Raw genomic sequence first — 17,601 nt, 5'->3', positions numbered from 1 at the left:
TTGGATTTAGAAGCTATCATACATCAATTATGCCAAATAGTTTAACTTAAGGGTTATTCGGCTCACAACTGGAATCGAAATCAAAATGAGAATGAATTAGAATTAAAATCAAAATCGAAATGGCCAAATCCTCCAAAACATTTGGTTCGTATCCAATATCAAAATTGAAATCAGAATGAAAATTTGAAGTAGGATAACAATTAAATTTTAGATAGATTGAACCATTCTCATTCTACTCCAAAAATAAAATCGAAATAAAACCCCTCCAACCAAATGGTTGAAATAAAAGTCGCCCATTTTCATTTCCATTTCGATTCCAGATCCCGACTCCTTCCAACCAAATACCTCCTTGATTACTACCTAACTTGCATTCAAGTCAACCTACATAGAAATTGTTGGACCCATTTAGAACCCAAGTATCTAAGACAATTAAAAGAGACAATGGTTATCCAGAGCCATCCCATTCTTCAGCTCAGTATGACTTTAGAATGTTGAATCATAAATCAAAACTTCTGCTCTTAAAAACAAATTAATTATGTTATATTCATGGAGCAACAAATTATCAAGCCATGTTGAATTTGCACCAACGTAGAGATATAGTCAATAAATTTACAATCCATCCCCATTAACCGCTCCGACATCAACCGAAAAAAAATTAATTTTAGATTGATTGATAATCAATGATCAGCTACTTATCCTAAAAGGAAGTCAAAAGCCCACTGTCCTTTTGAAAGAGAGATATCCCATACCATTAGATGACAGGAGCATATCCATCATTTTATTATGATCATCATCATCATCATCATCGTCATAGTATTATCATACTATGAACAATTTTTTTGCAATTGTCAACACAATCTAATTGTATGACCAGATATAAAGAGTCTTTCCTACTTTTATGTTATGATTCCATAGAACTATTTTATTTGATGGTTCTTGTATGAACATATATGTACATAGATACATATATATGCACATATACGCAAATATATATGCATATCAGATATGTGCATTATGTTAATAATGAAAGATTCATGAATTGAATCAAAAACATCCTTTTAACTCACAGATAAAGCAACACCATGGTAAGACGTAAGTCATCAATTAAAATCCGATAAAAAACTTTTTTCACCAAACTCAAGATTTAGTTTACAATTTTCAGCAAATAATTTTTTTTTTTTGGAAAAAAAAGGAAGAAGAAGATAAACACTACTGCAACGAGTTCCGATTATTATGAGTTACAGTTAGAAAGTCGAACATTTATTTATTATCATAATAACTAATTATACTTATTAGAAGTAATCTATCCTATAATGATATAATAGTCCTCTTCATATATCATTATTCAAATTTTCGGTCCTCAAATATAAATATTCTAAAAAATTCTAGATATTTCAGCACAGAGAGCTGCCTGTTATAGTATACAACAAAGGCATTCTGTTGTATTCGTTTAATCATGGTTTCCTGGTGTTTGGGACCACCAACTCCACCTGCAGCTAAAAGAGGAAGTAATTTCGAGATAGGGGCACAGAGGATGCCGGCTCACATTTGAGAGCTTCACCATCGGCTGTCACCATGTACGTCTCAGGGTCAACGTCCATCTTGGGTAGTGCATCATTGAGCTTCATGTCCAGCTTCGTCAAGCCGCGCACATTACCAACAGCTTCCACCCTTTTTTTGAGGCCATACTCATTTGCAACGCCCAAATCTTTTGCAACCTGGAATCAGTAGCAAAATCCAGATGAGGTCATGTCATGCACAGATTACTGGGAGTTCAGTTGATTAAGAAACAAGGAGAAGCTTTTTTCTTGGACAGTCTTTAGATAGGCAAGGGCCAAAATGGCAAAGTAACCAGGTGCCATTGCCTATGGTGCAAATGTTTATTGTGTGGGTAAAATCTTTACTTCAGAGCCAGTAAATTTGAAGACACTCTCCTTGGCTAATGATTGTTTGCATATGGAAAAGAAGAGCCAGGTTTAAACACACTGAGCTCAGTATGTTTGAAGACACTCTCCTTCATGTGCAAGTTCGGCAATGCTGGAAACGTTGGATGCCCTACTTGGTCAACCTACTAGTACTTCTTTTTGCAACTTATGGTAGCATAAAAATATTCAAATATCGGTATATGTCAAGGCTGTGGGAAGAAAAAAAACAAAACTCTTGTTCGGCAACAAAACTCTTCAAACAATTTACTCATCGGGTAAAGGAGAGAGGTTTTCAATGACTTATGTTGAAGGACACCTTTAGAAATGAGAAGGCATTAGACTTCCCACTTGATGCCATTGTCAGGGAGCTCAGAACAGGCCACTAATATCGGTTTCCTTGTTGGAATTGATTATGGATGCTCGTCTATGTGATAAATGTAACTTGTACAGGATTTTTTCTTTTTTAGAAAAAAAAGGGCAAGTCAGATAACTTGCCTTGCTCACAAAAGCAATTGAGTTGGAGCTGGCAGCTTTCCCAAACGCACCAAACATAGGCCTCATCATCACCTGTATTAACAATCACATCAATTTTTTGATACAAAGACCTAAGAAAATGGAAACAGAAGTCCCACTAACAATATCATCTTAAAGTGGAGGTGTGAATCTGCAAAGAATCATCTGCTATGCATCATCAAAAAGAAAAGAAAGTTTGCCACCCATCACGTATTGGGTCCAATAATATGAAAAATTGGAGTGTGCTATTAGCACATGGTATACAAATTAAGCAGCAAAGGAGACTGTTGTTTCATAAATATCATAATAAGGGAAAAAAATAAATTTACCGGTTCTGGTGTAGGAATGCTAGCATTTGGATCACCCATATTAGCCCATGCAATCACACCACCTTTAATCACCATTTCTGGTTTTGCACCAAAGAATGAAGGTTTCCAGATGACAAGATCAGCAAGTTTCCCTACCTGTTCACAAACAAAGTTAATTGTTTAGAGCCTCCAAACTTGATATCCTAACCAAAGGGATCTGTCATAGGGGGGGGGGGGTTGGTTTGCGGAGAGAGAGAGAGAGGAATATCTTCTATAGAACAAATATATTAGATTTCCCAACACTTGCCAGTAACTTTGCTTGAGAATTCACATGTTTTTTTTCCTTGCATGCTGTTTTATTTGAAAGTTATCCTAACTTATATTAAATATTATCTTCCCTCCGTAGTCTTATAACCTTCAAGCAGCTATACAGTACAGTATAACATGCCAAGCTAGTATGTGCTAGCCATTGACAAACCACACATTTCAACACCATTTGATGTCAAAACACATAATCCTGTGATAGTAGGTGCCTTTGTGGAAGATGGGGGAATGTAGGAAAAGAGAGAAAACTGACTGATGGAGACAGGCTTTTGGACTTGAAATGTCTATAACTTAGGGAGAAGATAATCATCTTTTTAATGGAATCTAGCGCCTGAAAATTCAGGGATCATAGTTTCCCTAGGTTCTCTTGATCCCACACTATTTCCCTCTCCACGCTACCTCTCCTTTCCCCTTCTCACCAACATGGGTATTATTAGGTTAAAAAGTAAACAAACATCCAAAAAGAGCCTTCACATGCTAGATTAGAGCATCTCATTCAGTTGAAATAACATCATAGGTGACCTCAGATAGGAATTCCTGGTGTAACGACTTGGGCCTAAATCGGGCTACCCAAGGCCGATAAGCCTAGAACCCAACCAATCTGCTCCCAAGCTCCTTCTCCCCTTTCTCTCACATGGGCAACCCTCCTATCGCCTCACCTTCCAACCCACCCCACTTGCCGCCTCCTTCCATTCTTTCATTTCTTCCACCCATGAGCACTCACCTCACCACCACCTTTGCCTCTCGAGTGTTGCTGTTAGCCAACAACCTTTCCACCGGCTTCCTCCTCCTCCCTCAATCTCTCCATCTCACACTCACTCTTCTCCTTCATCTTGCTCACCACCCACAACCACCCCATCTCTCCATCTCTCGCAATCCATCCTCTTTCTCCCACCTCTTCTCCCATTCCTCCTATTCTTAAATCTGGTACGCTAAATACTCCTCTCTCTACCTCTCTATTGTGGTTTTTATTCCCCTCAATCTAACACTAATATAGTTTTTAGTGTGTTGGGAGAAGAGACCACCACATTGGACAAGAGAGTTGGCTTTGAAGCCCGTCTTCTAGATATAGGCCTGATTGATGTAAACCCCAACTCTAGTACATTTAAATTAATGAAATATTGTAGATTTGTGGTTACGAAAAGCCACCTCCATACTTATATTGCCGGTCATCTTTGGTGAGTTTCCGGTGACCGCCTACAGTCTTGGAATCTTCATGCTCTAGGGATTGCAAGAATCCTAATATTATAAATTTTACTAAAGAATTTTTGATAATTATGGACAATTTCCTGCAGGGAAAGCCTGAGCCTAAAATTGGATCCATCAAGACCGCTTGATTTGGCCAAAGGTAAATCTGCTCTCCTATTTATTTAAAATGTTCTACACTAGGTTTCATAACTTTTGGAGTTTTACTTTGTTTTAGTTGTGAAATTGTGTCTTGCATGGACTTATGAAGGTTAATTGGATTATAGAAATAAAGTGGTTTTGATAGGGTACTTGGGCCTATTAAAGGACTCCAGAAGCTACATTTTAATGTCTAGATTGTTTATAATTGTTAGCTATTTGAGTATTGTGTTTTGAGTAGAAGGGCTCTTGTCTTTGACTTAGCATGTTTGGTAAGTTGGTAAGTAACCTCAGCCAAACTAGTATGTTTTAGCTACATATTTCTAAAATATATTTTTATGTTAATGGCCACAAAATATATTGTGAACTATATATTCTATATTATCCAACACTTCTTTGAAATAAATTGCATGTTTCCCTATCAAATGCTTAGAGTTTCAGACTGTATCGGTCCAGATTGTGCCAAGCTAATGCGGTGCCTACACAAGCATGGGTTGGCATGAGATGTGTAGCATCACTAGCATACATCTGTGCTAGTGCTCTCTTGTCAAATGCCATGCTTGTTACAACACATCATGATATTATTAGCCATTAGCACAACACCAAAACTAGATTTTCAACCTTGGTTCTGGCTAAATGTTCTTTGTATAAATGTAATTTGGATCAAGCAAGATAATGCTATGATATGGAAACTCTTGGATATCTTTGAAATTTATGTGCATTCACAGTTATACACTACTGTCATGTTTGTAAGGAACTATTAGTATTATTGCAAACCTTTGCATGAAACCTTGAACCTAAACCTTGAACCATATATTTTTGGAAGTGCTTGATATGCTTCTTTGAAAACCATGCACAAATGTCAAATATTTGGAACTCTTTGGATAATCATGCACAGGGATAATGCGCCCTCATCCTATGGATTGATGAGCTGAGAAACTGTTCTGTAAAATGGTCATAAATTTCATGTTGAAAGTATTGACATATAAAACTTTTATTTGTGTAGATGACTTATATAGTACTCTTTGGAGTCATAAGCAAAATCCTGATTCACAAATAATTTACAGCACCTTGGAATTATATGTGCAATTTTGATCATGGAAATCCCATTTTTGTTAAATCCACATTCTTTATCGTGCACCCATAAATTGTTCAAAGTTTATTTTGTTATGCTTGCTTGATCCCTTTGGTCATGTTTGTTGGTCTTTCTTTCTCTTTTTTAAAAGCCCGAGGCATAGGAGATGATAGGTAGTGAAGGGAAGTGAGCTTAGAGCATAGTTGGGCCAACCATGCCTCAAGAGTTCTGTTTTTGAATCCTTTTTGATATTGTGGTTCTGTATAGTTTTGTTTTTGAACCCTTTTTGATATTGTGGTTCTGTAGAACCAACTGGACCTCTTAAATATTTTAAGAAGTGGTTATGTTTACTAATTTGTAGTTCTTCCTAAATGCTTGAATTTGTGGTTGTTTTGGGCTCGGTATGTGGCCAACTCAAGTTTTGGAAATCTTGCTAGTTCTAGAAATTTTATCCTGTCTATCTTGTTGGATAGATGTTATTCCAAGATATTGGGGTTCATCACTTGGCACCACTAAAACCTTGCCTTCAGAGAATTTAAACGCTTATAAATAAGCCTAATAATGGGCCCAATGCTTGACAAGGTTAGGCTATTGTCTAACCAAATTTGATCATAGATTTAATGAACTTTAGACCTAGGCTGGACCCTAAGATTTAGACCTCAACTGATGGTGGGCCTGGGTTGCCTTAAGCGTGACCCAGGCCAATCCAAGCCTAACTAGAGCCCAAAAGTATGAATAATTATACCTTCTCTCAAGTATTCACTCTCCACCAATCCATTGATACTCCTATCTTTAATGGATAGATACGTCATTTAGGTAAGAGCAGAAGCAACTCAAACAACGAAATACACCAACCAAACTTGTGGTTTACTCACCAATGTACATAAATAACCCAAAAAAATTCACAATTTAATAAAATAATAGACATCAAAATCCCTTCATCTGAACTATGCTCTCCTCTCTTCTCGTCTCTTCTTTATCTCTATTACTACACAATACAACTACAAACACTGCTTTCTCCCTCTCCCTGCCCCCTCCATCCCCCATCTCCCAACGAAAAAACAAACCAACAAACAAACAAACCAAGCAACAAATAAACCAACCAAGCAAGCAACAAACGCACCAACCAACGAATGAACCAATAAACCAACAAAACCAATGAATGAATCAACCAACCAACCAACCAACAACCAAACAAGTAAATAAAACTTTCTTTTGCTTCCTTCCATTCCAAACTCTCTCTTTGGTGCCCAATGGCAAGGTTGGTAACCCACAACCAATACAGGTTGGCCTAGATTAAGGTGTGCCTACTTGAGCCTGGGCCATCAACAAGCTTACTCATAGGGCATCCAAACAACAACACAGATAATAATAAAAATCATCTAATGGTTGAAAAGGATAGGAATTTTTGATCCATCACAAGCATTGTTCATAACTCTTTAATTAACTGTATTTACAAAGTAGCAGAATAAACTAGTTACTATAAGCCATTAATAAGGCAAACCATCATCATGCATGACGAATAACATAAAAAAAAATTAATCTCGTTTAACCATGCATCCTTGTCGACAATAAACAGCAAAAAGTCTAGAATTTATATGAAGAGTATTCAAGTTTCATATTTACTTAAGCTTGAGATCAGCAATTTTTCCAGCATGTCGAAATAGAAGTTTTATGTGTCTTGCATATCAAAACTTGAGACTCCAAGAAGAAGGTGTATCATAATACTTTCTTCCAATTTACCATTTTCCAAAATCCCGGCAAAGTAAACTTACTTAGGGTAAAGATTCATCTTCATTACTAATGGAAGTATAATTAAAAGCCAACTGCTACCTATCACATTCGGTAACCCAGGTGTTTCACTCATGTTATATCATTTTGACTTGTCTTGACTTCATTTTACAATTGTGCCAGTTAATCCCTCCATCATGTTGGTATTATGAATAAAGTAACTTGGACAGGGGAACATGCCAAGCAACTATATATTGAACCATAAATGGTAGATCAGAAATGTAAATGATAGTGACTTACCTTATCCCTATCCTTGTCACTGACAATACATAAAGAAAGTTGAACCTTCAAATTATTAGATTTCATATCCCTAAGGGCTTGAGCTTAGCAAGTCCATGCATCTTGAATAAGATGTAACTAGAATGCATGATGACCCTAACTTTTAAACTCTAATGTTGGGCTATAAAATTATTAATGGAGGGAAAAAGGAAATCTTATTCAGTAGAATAGGCAAATTAGATCTTGTGGCAGTCTTAGAAAAATTTGTTCCACCTAACCATATCCGGAAAACATGCCACTAACACCCATTGCATTGAACATAAATAAGAGTTATACAAAAGCCAACTATCATTTATGATAGTAAAAAAATAATTTTTGTTCACACGGATGTTTCTCTTACTCATTATATCATCTGAAATTTGTTTGTGAAATGATTCGCCATACCACCCAAAACTGCATGGCTTGGGGCATACTGAACCGACAGGGAACCGTGACAGTTTCTCCTATTGGCTCGGTAAATGGGCCGAACCAACTCAAATGGTGGTGGGGGCATGTGCGCTCGTGATTACTGGGAGCACACCCCATTGAGACTTGATGCTTGCCCTCTCCCGCTTTCCCGGCACCACCGGTGAGCATTCTCTTCCCCTCTGCCTTAATCCTATGGCCTAGGGTTCTACCCCCCCAATGGCAATGAGGACTTTCCAGCCGCATGCCAAACTAGTCACCAGCTGGTACCCCTTCCAGTACCAGTTTGAAGAACCTTGGTTTGTGATTTGTCCTGAATTTAAAACATACACTTATCAATCAACAGCTTCCAACACCTCCCATGCTATACTAGCATATACTAGTAAATAGTTATTGACAAACAAGACTTTTTAAATGTCTGGCTAGAATGCAACACAGCAATCAAGTCTCACACTCTGAGTCCTTGTCCCACTAAACGATACATAAAATTCAAAAGCAGTTTAGGTATGAAAGATGTGTAATCTGAATTACATATAATACAAATTTGTGTCCATGTGCACTGTTGTGTTTGTACTTAGTTTTAGAAGCAGCACCGACCACTTGATACAGCTGCTTCTAATCTAACATCATGAAAATTTAGAAATCAAACTTACCTCAATGGAGCCAACGTGGTTAGAAAAACCATTGGCTATGGCTGGATTTATAGTATATTTTGCTATGTATCGCTTGATTCGGAAATTATCATTGTTGGACCCACTGGATTCAATTGATCTTCTTCTTTGCATCTTCATCTTATGAGCAGTTTGCCATGTCCGAGTAATCACCTGACAAGAACAGGGAAGCAACCTAAACCTTGAAACAATTCAAAATCAAAACACAATCACAGAAGCAGATATCCCTATGACAGTAGACATCCCTAATATCTAGACGAAGTTCTAGACCATATGTGTGGAAGGAAAGAAAGAACTACGTAACATATATAACAGACATCCTGGCTGGGCACATAATTAACAGAAATCAGCCGAAGAGGTTTATTGGTAACTCTATTTCAGTTTTATTTTACATCTAGATCCAGATTTAAAAATGGACTAGATTTCATGTATGTGCATTTGAATCTAAAATTGATTCGAACTAATATATAATGCACCTGTATTCAGCTTAACAGGATATGAATGTAGAAATGAAACAGATGCAGTCAGCACCATTTACATCCATACTTGTTTCATGTAACTTAAGCATCCCTTTGATTCTCCAACTCTATTATTGTTATCAACAGAGTTTATTCACATCTTTAAGAAGATTCATTGCTCCTCACAGTTTCAGTATTTATAGGGCAAACCCTTGATCTATGAACACCAAAAGTTTCATGGAAGTAAAAGAACACACACATAAAAAAAAAAAAGGAAGCACAACATGTCTGAAAGTTTCCATAGATGATTATGCTCATCATAGAGTGTATATATAGGGATGCACTATGCTCCTCTTGAGAGGAGAGTATATCGATTCCTCTCAGATCCGAAATCAATTATCGGCATCCACATCGAAAATTCACATCATTAATCATGATCTACATTACAAAAAATGCCTATAAATCAGAATTTTTTATGTGTTTTGATGTTTTCTAACATATGAATCAAGTAGACCCAAAAATGGATAGTTTCCACCGTGCTAGTGTGATAAAATACATGATAAAATATTTAAATTGAGAATCCAACTCCAATCATGGTATGCACATGTTAAAACATGCATAGATTGAAAGTCAATAGGGCAAACCCTTGATCTATGAACACCAAAAGTTTCATGGAAGTAAAAGAACACACGCACGCCCAAAGAAAAAAAAGGAAGCACAAGATGTCTGAAAGTTTCCATAGATGATTATGCTGATCATAGAGTGTATATATAGGGATGCACTATGCTCCTCTTGAGAGGAGAGTATATCTATTCCTCTCAGATCCGAAATCAATTATCGGCATCCAAATCGAAAATTCACATCATTAATCATGATCTATATTACTAAAAATGCCTATAAATCAAATTTTTTGTGTTTTGATGTTTTCTAACATATGAATCAAGTAGACCCAAAAATGGACAGTTTCCACTGTGCTAGTGTGCTACAATACATGATAAAATATTTAAATTGAGAATCCAACTCCAATCATGGTATGTACACATGTTAAAATATGTATAGATTGAAAGTCAACGAACAGACGGACGGACGGACGTACGTACGCACATGTGTGTGTGTGCATGTATGTATATGTGTGTGTGTATATATGTGTATATATGTATATACATATATACACACATACATACATACATACACACACATACGTACGTATGTCTGTCTATGTGTATGTATGTGTGTGTGTGTATGTATGTATGTGTGTACACACACACACATATATATGTATGTATGTATGTATATGTATGTGTGTGTGTGTGTGCGTGTGTGTATGATTGTATGTATATCGTACATTTTTGCACCCACTTGATGTAAGGGTTGGAGACTACCAAAATATGTGATTTTTGACACACACACATATGTATGTATGTATATGTATGTATGTGTGTGTGTGCGTGTGTGTATGATTGTATGTATATCGTACATTTTTGCACCCACTTGATGTAAAGGTTGGAGACTACCAAAATATGTGATTTTTGGGTTCTAGGCATTTTTGCTAGTGTAGAACATGATCAATAGTGTGGATTTTCGATTTATGTGTCTAATCATTGATCCTTGATCTAAGAGGGTAGATAGTGGCTCCTCTCAAGAGGAGCACAATCTATACACATTCATATACATGCCTATACATATGCATGCACATATGGGTTTGTATACATATAGAAAGATAGATAGACATAAAATTGGGTAACCAAATGCTCATTTTCATTTGCAAGTGTGTTCCACTTATTTCGTTGTATTACTTCAGCACACCAACTTTTCTTCTCATGGCAAAGCGAGCAAATAGTACAAGTTATCATTAGCAAAAGATGGAAAGTATATCAATAAGCAAATGTGGGGACTTCACAGACCTCACCAACACGACCCATAGCTTGTGAATCAGAAGATATGATACTGATGGCCCCCATGTCATGCAAAATGTCTTCAGCAGCAATTGTTTCGGCCCGGATCCGAGACTCAGCAAATGCTACATCTTCGCAAATGTTCTTATCAAGGTGATGACAAACCAGCTGCAAGAATTCATCTTCAGTTTAGAGGTGAATTCTAAGCAATACCTAGTGGTAGAAATAAGATCCATCATACCAGCATGTCGAGGTGCTCATCTACGGTATTTGAAGTAAAAGGTCGAGTTGGATTTGTTGATGAGGGTAAGACATTTTTTACACCACATACTTTAATGATATCAGGAGCATGACCACCACCTGCACCTTCACTGTTTATATGACTTGTGAGATACCCATTCAAAATAGCTCACAAGGAGTAGATTAAGACAGATACTTGAGATCTGTACAAAGATATCATCATATATTTTCTTTTTTGCATATATATCAAGGTCTTGATGATATTACCTGTATACAATTAAAATTTTTAAGCCAATAAATATACAAATCATGGTTTGCAATCTTGGACCATACCACCTGTTGCTGCCAATCCCCGATTGCGTCTGACTCTGGCGAAGAACAACATGCAAAAGAAGTCCACTGACCGGAATTATATCCGACAGAGACCCTCCGATACTTAAATCAGTGGGGAATAACGAACAACAGATATTTTAGAATTGAATCTGATAGAATCTAGTCCAGAAGTATCTTACCCTTGCTGTTCCCTTACCTTCCCTTTATATAGGCAATCTGGGTGTAATTGTTTGCGATGGTTCGGCACGTGAGGTCCCACTTATTCCGATATTATATGATCGTGGGGTGGACAGTTAATCTCCACCAATAATCGTGGTATGTAACCGCTACATGCTCTTTGCGTTGGCGATTTCTGATATACCGACTGTGTCGGTGATGCGAACGTACCTACTGTATGTCGGTGCTTGTAGTATACCGACTGACCATCAGTTTATGACTCTGATATTCTGACTGACCATGGGTTATGAAGTCGATCGAGCCATTATGGTTGACTTGGATCCGCCAAGAAAGTCGATTGGGAATTACCGACTGTATGTTGGTGTATCGACTGATAGTCGGATACCGTGTCCATGGTGCCGATAGAAAGTCGGATGATGGACCTTGTAGATGTTGTAGTCGAACCGAAACTCCTTCAACGATCTGGCTTTGACGGTTCTCTACAGCATACCGACACATATTCGGATGGCTGATCGTGAATTGACGGGAGCAGATCCGATTGGCCCAACAGTTGTCCCCCACTCCAAAGTCCAAGATGGCTTGACACGTTGGATGAAGAGAGTCATCACGTGTCATTTCGAGCTTCGATTTTGCGATTGTTTCGACTGCAGGCATTAATGATCCCCTCAAAAATCAAAAGGTCGCTAGCCATTTTGTCGTTTCGTTGATCGTGCAATCATCATTGGTATATCGATTTGAGGCGATAGTTATTTAATGTTGCAGTCAGCCAAAGCAGAGCCAGCTACTGTCGAAGACCAGGAGACCAGAGCTGCGACAGAGAGACCGAGCAATGATCGGAGTAGATATCATAGGCCTTTTTTTTTGTTATTGGACTGTATTTCGATTTTTTCCTTTTTGTAACCGGACCTTGGTCCAATTTTGTAATCCTTTGTTGATAAATGAATGAATGAAAATTTTTCTAGATGTTAAACTTCTTGAATGTGTTATTTGTCATAGATAATTGTTGCCATTGTAGACGAACATCTATCGAACATCCGACTATTAGTCCGTATGCCGACTAACAATCGGTAGTTAAAGTTGTAAAATTTGCCTGTTAGTCGGATATCAGCCGATTAAACTTTAAACATAAATTTTTTCAAATATTTGATATACTGAGACTAGTCGAATATCCTTCGATTGATCAGAGTCAAGTTGGTATATTTTTCGCTCGATCAGAGTTGAGTCGGCTTATTGTTCCACTCAATCATAGTTGAGTCAGCATAATATTCCACTCAGCCGTAACTGAGTCAACGTAATGTTCCGCTCAACCGTGGTTGAGTTGGCATATACAGTCGTCTACTTGGCGTTGACATGTAATCATCCAACCAGAGTTGGGTCGGTATGCATGTTGGCCGATGAGTCGTCGGTCAGACATTACATTTGTAGATAGTCGAATATTCAAAGAACATTGAAATCTGATCATATCATTTCAAATATGTCGTACATGTGGACAACTTTATTGAGTACATTCGAAGATTGTCGGCATTCCACATCTGGGGGACAGTCGTTCCATCAAGGATCTCTAATCGGTATGCACCTAGGCGAAGTGTTTCGGTCATCCTGTAAGGTCCTTCCCAGTTTGGAGATAGTTTTCCTTCATTCAAAGATTTTGAAACTTCTACTTTTTCAGAACCAAGTCACCAGGACAAGATTTTCGGTTTGACCCTCGCATTGTAGTATCGGGCCACTCTTTATCCGTATGCGCTATTCTTATTTGAGCTTGCTGCCGAACCTCTGAGAGCAGGTACAAATCGGCTCTTCAGTGGTCGGAGTTGCTAAGCTCTACATACTATTCGACCCTCATTGATGGCAGTCCGATCTCCAATGGGATCACTGCTTCCGTTCCATATGCAAGGTTGAATGATGATTCTCCTATTGAGATGTGAGGAGTTGTCCGATAAGCCCCATAAGACCGGATATAATTCTTCTATCGACAAACCTTTGGCTTCATTCAGTTGAGTCTTGAGATCATATAAGATTGTTCGATTTGTCACCTCCGCTTTACCTTAGATTGTGGATGGCCGATAGAGGTTTGTTGTGATATGAAGCTTTGCACAAAATTCTCTGAAATTTTGATTGTCGAATTATCGATCATTTCGGTGGAGATGGTATGTGGCAATCCGAATCTGCAAATAATAGACTTATGAATGAAATCTTCCATCTTGCCTTCAGTGATTTGCGTCAGAGGTTCAACTTTCACCTATTTGGTAAAGTAATCCATGGCAACACCAAAAACTTCCTCTGACCAGTCGTTGGAGGGAAGGGTCCAAAAATAACGATTCTCCATTGTACGAATGGCCATGGTGCAATAATCGATGTCAACTGGTTGGCCGATTGATGCTGTATATTGGTATATTTCTGACATGCCTCGCACCTCTGAAAAGCTTAGCTGCATCTTTCTTCATGATGGGTCAGTGTATCCCTATCACAGAACTTTATAAGCCAATGATTTACCCCCAAGTGATTTTCGCAAATCCCTTCGTGGACTTCTCGGAGAGCAGAGTCAGCTTCGATAGGTCTCAGGCACTTTAGTAGAAGAGAGAGGACCGTTAGTATAGTTGCCCATTCATCAACACATACTAAGAAGCCATCCATCTTAGACGTTTGGCTTCTAATGAATCTCCGAGAAGAGTACCGTCGATTAAGTACTAAATGATCGGATCCATCCAGCTTGGTTCATCATTTATTTGATCACTTCATCAACCTTGTCGATACTCGATGGTTCGAGATATTCGACGAAGTTCGATCGAATAGTGGAAGTAGTCGTCAGTCGAGATAGTGCATCGGCACGTGCATTTTCACTTCTCGGAATGTAAGAGATCTGGAAATGTTGGAAGACTTGAATGAGATCCCTCACCTCCAAGATCTCTTATCTTCTGAAGGTACTTCATCATGGTCACATCTCGAACTTTAAATTCGACCTTAATCTGACCTGTAATCAGTTGTGAGTCGATGAAGACCTTCATGTTGTTTGTACCAAGCTCTTTAGCAATCTTCAAGCGGCTAGCAAGGCTTCATATTTGGCTTGATTATTGGATGCTTTGAAATTGAACTGGACTTACTCAGTTACAGTCCCTTCGGAGTTGGTAAGGATAAGCCCGACCCCACTCCCTTGGACGTTGGACACTCCATCAACATGTAACACCCATATCGATTCAGATTCGGCCTCTGAATTCTCAACTGCTCTGACTTATCATCGGACTTATGATTAGGCCTGTCGTCGGGTACAATGCACTCGACGACAAAATGGCCAAGACTTAAGCCTTCATTGATGGTCGTAGGCAATACTGTATGTCAAATTCACTGAGTTTGATCATCCACTTTGCCATCCGACCATAAATATCTGATCGATATAAGATCACCTTCAAAGATGATCCGTCAAGACAATTATCGAGTGAACTTAAAAGTACGATCGAAGTCGTTGAGTTGATATAATCAAAGCGTAGATCATCTTCTCTGTCTCAAATATCTTATCTCGACGTTGTAGAGTATCTTATGGTGTAGTAGATAGCCGTTGGATTCGATTTTCATCCTCCAGACGAGGACCGAACTAACTGCTTCTGATGATGTGACTAAGTAGAGGTACAACATTTCTCCCTTTTTGATTTTGTTAGTAGGGGAGACATCAAATACTTTTCAAATCTTCGAAGGATTGTTGGTATTCATCCAACTATGAGAAGTCCTTCGTTTGCCGTAAAATTTTGAAGAAAGGTAGACACCTTTCTACCGACTTCGAAATGAATCGACTGAGTGCGATAATCCTTTCATTTAATTATTGTATCTCCTTCTTGGAGCTGGGATGCTTCATGTCGATAATGGCCTTTATCTTCTCCGGATTGGCTTTGATTCCTCATTGCGACACGAGAAATCCGAAAAATTTTCCGACAGTCACTCCGAACGCACACTTAGTCGGATTCAACTTCATCCGATATTGTCGAAGTGTGTCAAAGGCTTTCTCTAAGTCTGGACATGATCATAGGTCTCGATGCTTTTCATCGACATGTCGACGTAGACTTCCATATTCCATTCAATTTGTTGCTTGAAAACTTTGTTGACCAATCGTTGGTAGGTCGCTCCAGCATTTTTTAAATCGAATGGCGTCACTTTGTAGCAGTAGATACCTTTGTTGGTTGTGAAGATTGTGTACTCCTCATCTTTGGACGCCATTCGGATCTGATTGTATCCTGAGAAGGCATCCATGAAGTTAGAAGTTTGTGCCCAGATGTCGCATCGACTAACTGATCGATCTTCGGTAGAAAAAAAACTATCCTTCGAACATGCTTCATTCAAGTTAGTATAGCCAATGCAGATCCTCCATTTTCTGTTGGCTTTCCTTACCATCACGATGTTGGCTAGCCAATCTAGATAATTGACCTCTCTAAAGAAGCCCACCGCAAGAAGTTTGTCCACTTCTTTGTCGATGACCTTCTCCTTTTTGGAGCAAAAAATCTTTGCTTCTGTCTCATCGATTTAACCTTTGGGTCGACGTTCAACCGGTGAGTTATTACTTCTGAGGAATCCAGGCATGTCGACTACCGATCAAGCAAAGACATCGACATTGGCTCTCAATAGTTTTACCAGTTGCTTTCGCTCCGACTCAGGTAACTGTGATCCGATTTGAATAGTTTTAGTCGAATCACTTTTTCTCAATGGGATTGAAATCAGTTGTTCAACCGGCTCTCTCCTTTCTTCAGGCTTGCTACCTTCACAGAAACCATGAAACAGCGTCAGGTCGGTTGATGATCCTCTCGCATCTCCCCGACTCCTTCCCTTGTTGAAAATTGGACAAGGAGATGATAAGTCGATACTACCGCTCTCAAGCATTAAGTTCCGATTATCCGAGTATAGCATTGTAGGTCGAAAGGACTCGAACCATCGTAAACGTTAAGAGGACGGTGCTTTATCGTGGATCTATTCTTGCAGTTAGAGGGAGTAATTTTTTCCTCCACACTGACCGCATCTCTAGTGAAGCCACTAAAGGCGTAGAGATTCTTTGAGTCGGTCAGTCGGTAGTCGTATTTGGAAGAAAGAGAGTAGAATAACACATCTGTAGAGCTTCCATTATCTACAAAAATTCTTTTTACATCATAATTTGCTATCATCGTCGAGACGACGACAGTGTCATCATGAGTTTGTACTCCTCGAATATCATCATCCGAAAAAAGATTACATTATTATGTCGTTGCTTTTTCGACGACTGTTCTTCGAAACTTGCCCCCCAGTCTCTCGATCGTCCGAAAATCATGTTGATGACTTCCGTCATTGATCGATTGTCATTTGCTCCCTCAGGTTGACACTGAGGTTATTGATCAGCAAGAGGTTAATCGGACGATCACGTCGAAACTTTTCGAGATAGCCTCATCAAATCAGAACTTTTATTTCATCCCTGAGTTGAATGTACTGTTCAGTGTCGTGACCATGATCACGATAGAATCGACAGTACTTCTTATCGCGACTCCTCGACTGTGTTTTCCTTAGTGGAGATCACAGAAGTACTCTTCTCCCTCGATCTCCATCAGAATCAATGCATGAGGGATAGAAAGAGGAGTGTAGGAGTCATATTTGGAACCAAAATTATTCGGTCTCGGACTCCGTCGGTAGGATGAAGCTCCTTTGTTGGTTGATGTCCGACTTGGCTCAGTCGGAGCTCCACTCTTTTGTTTCTTCTTCTGACTTTTTCTTCCGATTGACACCAAGCAATAATGCCTTCATCCACCGAATATACTTATACGCGCGCTCAAGAAGCTCGACATATGTCCGAGGAGGTCTTATTCAAAAAATAGGTAAATTGGATCCTCTCAGATCCCTCTTCATGATCGAGATG

At 38.7% G+C, this 17,601-nt stretch overlaps 1 protein-coding gene across 1 annotated transcript in view; it reads right to left on the bottom strand.

The window, feature by feature from the left end:
• Positions 1-1,238: 1,238 nt before the first annotated feature.
• LOC105051390 (urease) overlaps positions 1,239-17,601 on the bottom strand; it is a 43,222-nt gene continuing 26,859 nt past the window's right edge. Inside the window, 6 exon segments of the mRNA XM_010931819.4 lie at positions 1,239-1,718; positions 2,421-2,492; positions 2,768-2,902; positions 8,618-8,788; positions 10,998-11,156; positions 11,230-11,359. Coding sequence (XP_010930121.2) covers positions 1,497-1,718; positions 2,421-2,492; positions 2,768-2,902; positions 8,618-8,788; positions 10,998-11,156; positions 11,230-11,359 — 889 coding nt within the window. The 3' untranslated portion in view covers positions 1,239-1,496.

This window comes from Elaeis guineensis, chromosome 9 (assembly GCF_000442705.2).
Source record: "Elaeis guineensis isolate ETL-2024a chromosome 9, EG11, whole genome shotgun sequence".
NCBI classification, from domain to species: Eukaryota; Viridiplantae; Streptophyta; class Magnoliopsida; order Arecales; family Arecaceae; genus Elaeis; species Elaeis guineensis.
The sequence above is the reverse complement of the archived record's forward strand: the minus strand, read 5'-3'. Positions and strand labels throughout refer to the sequence as shown.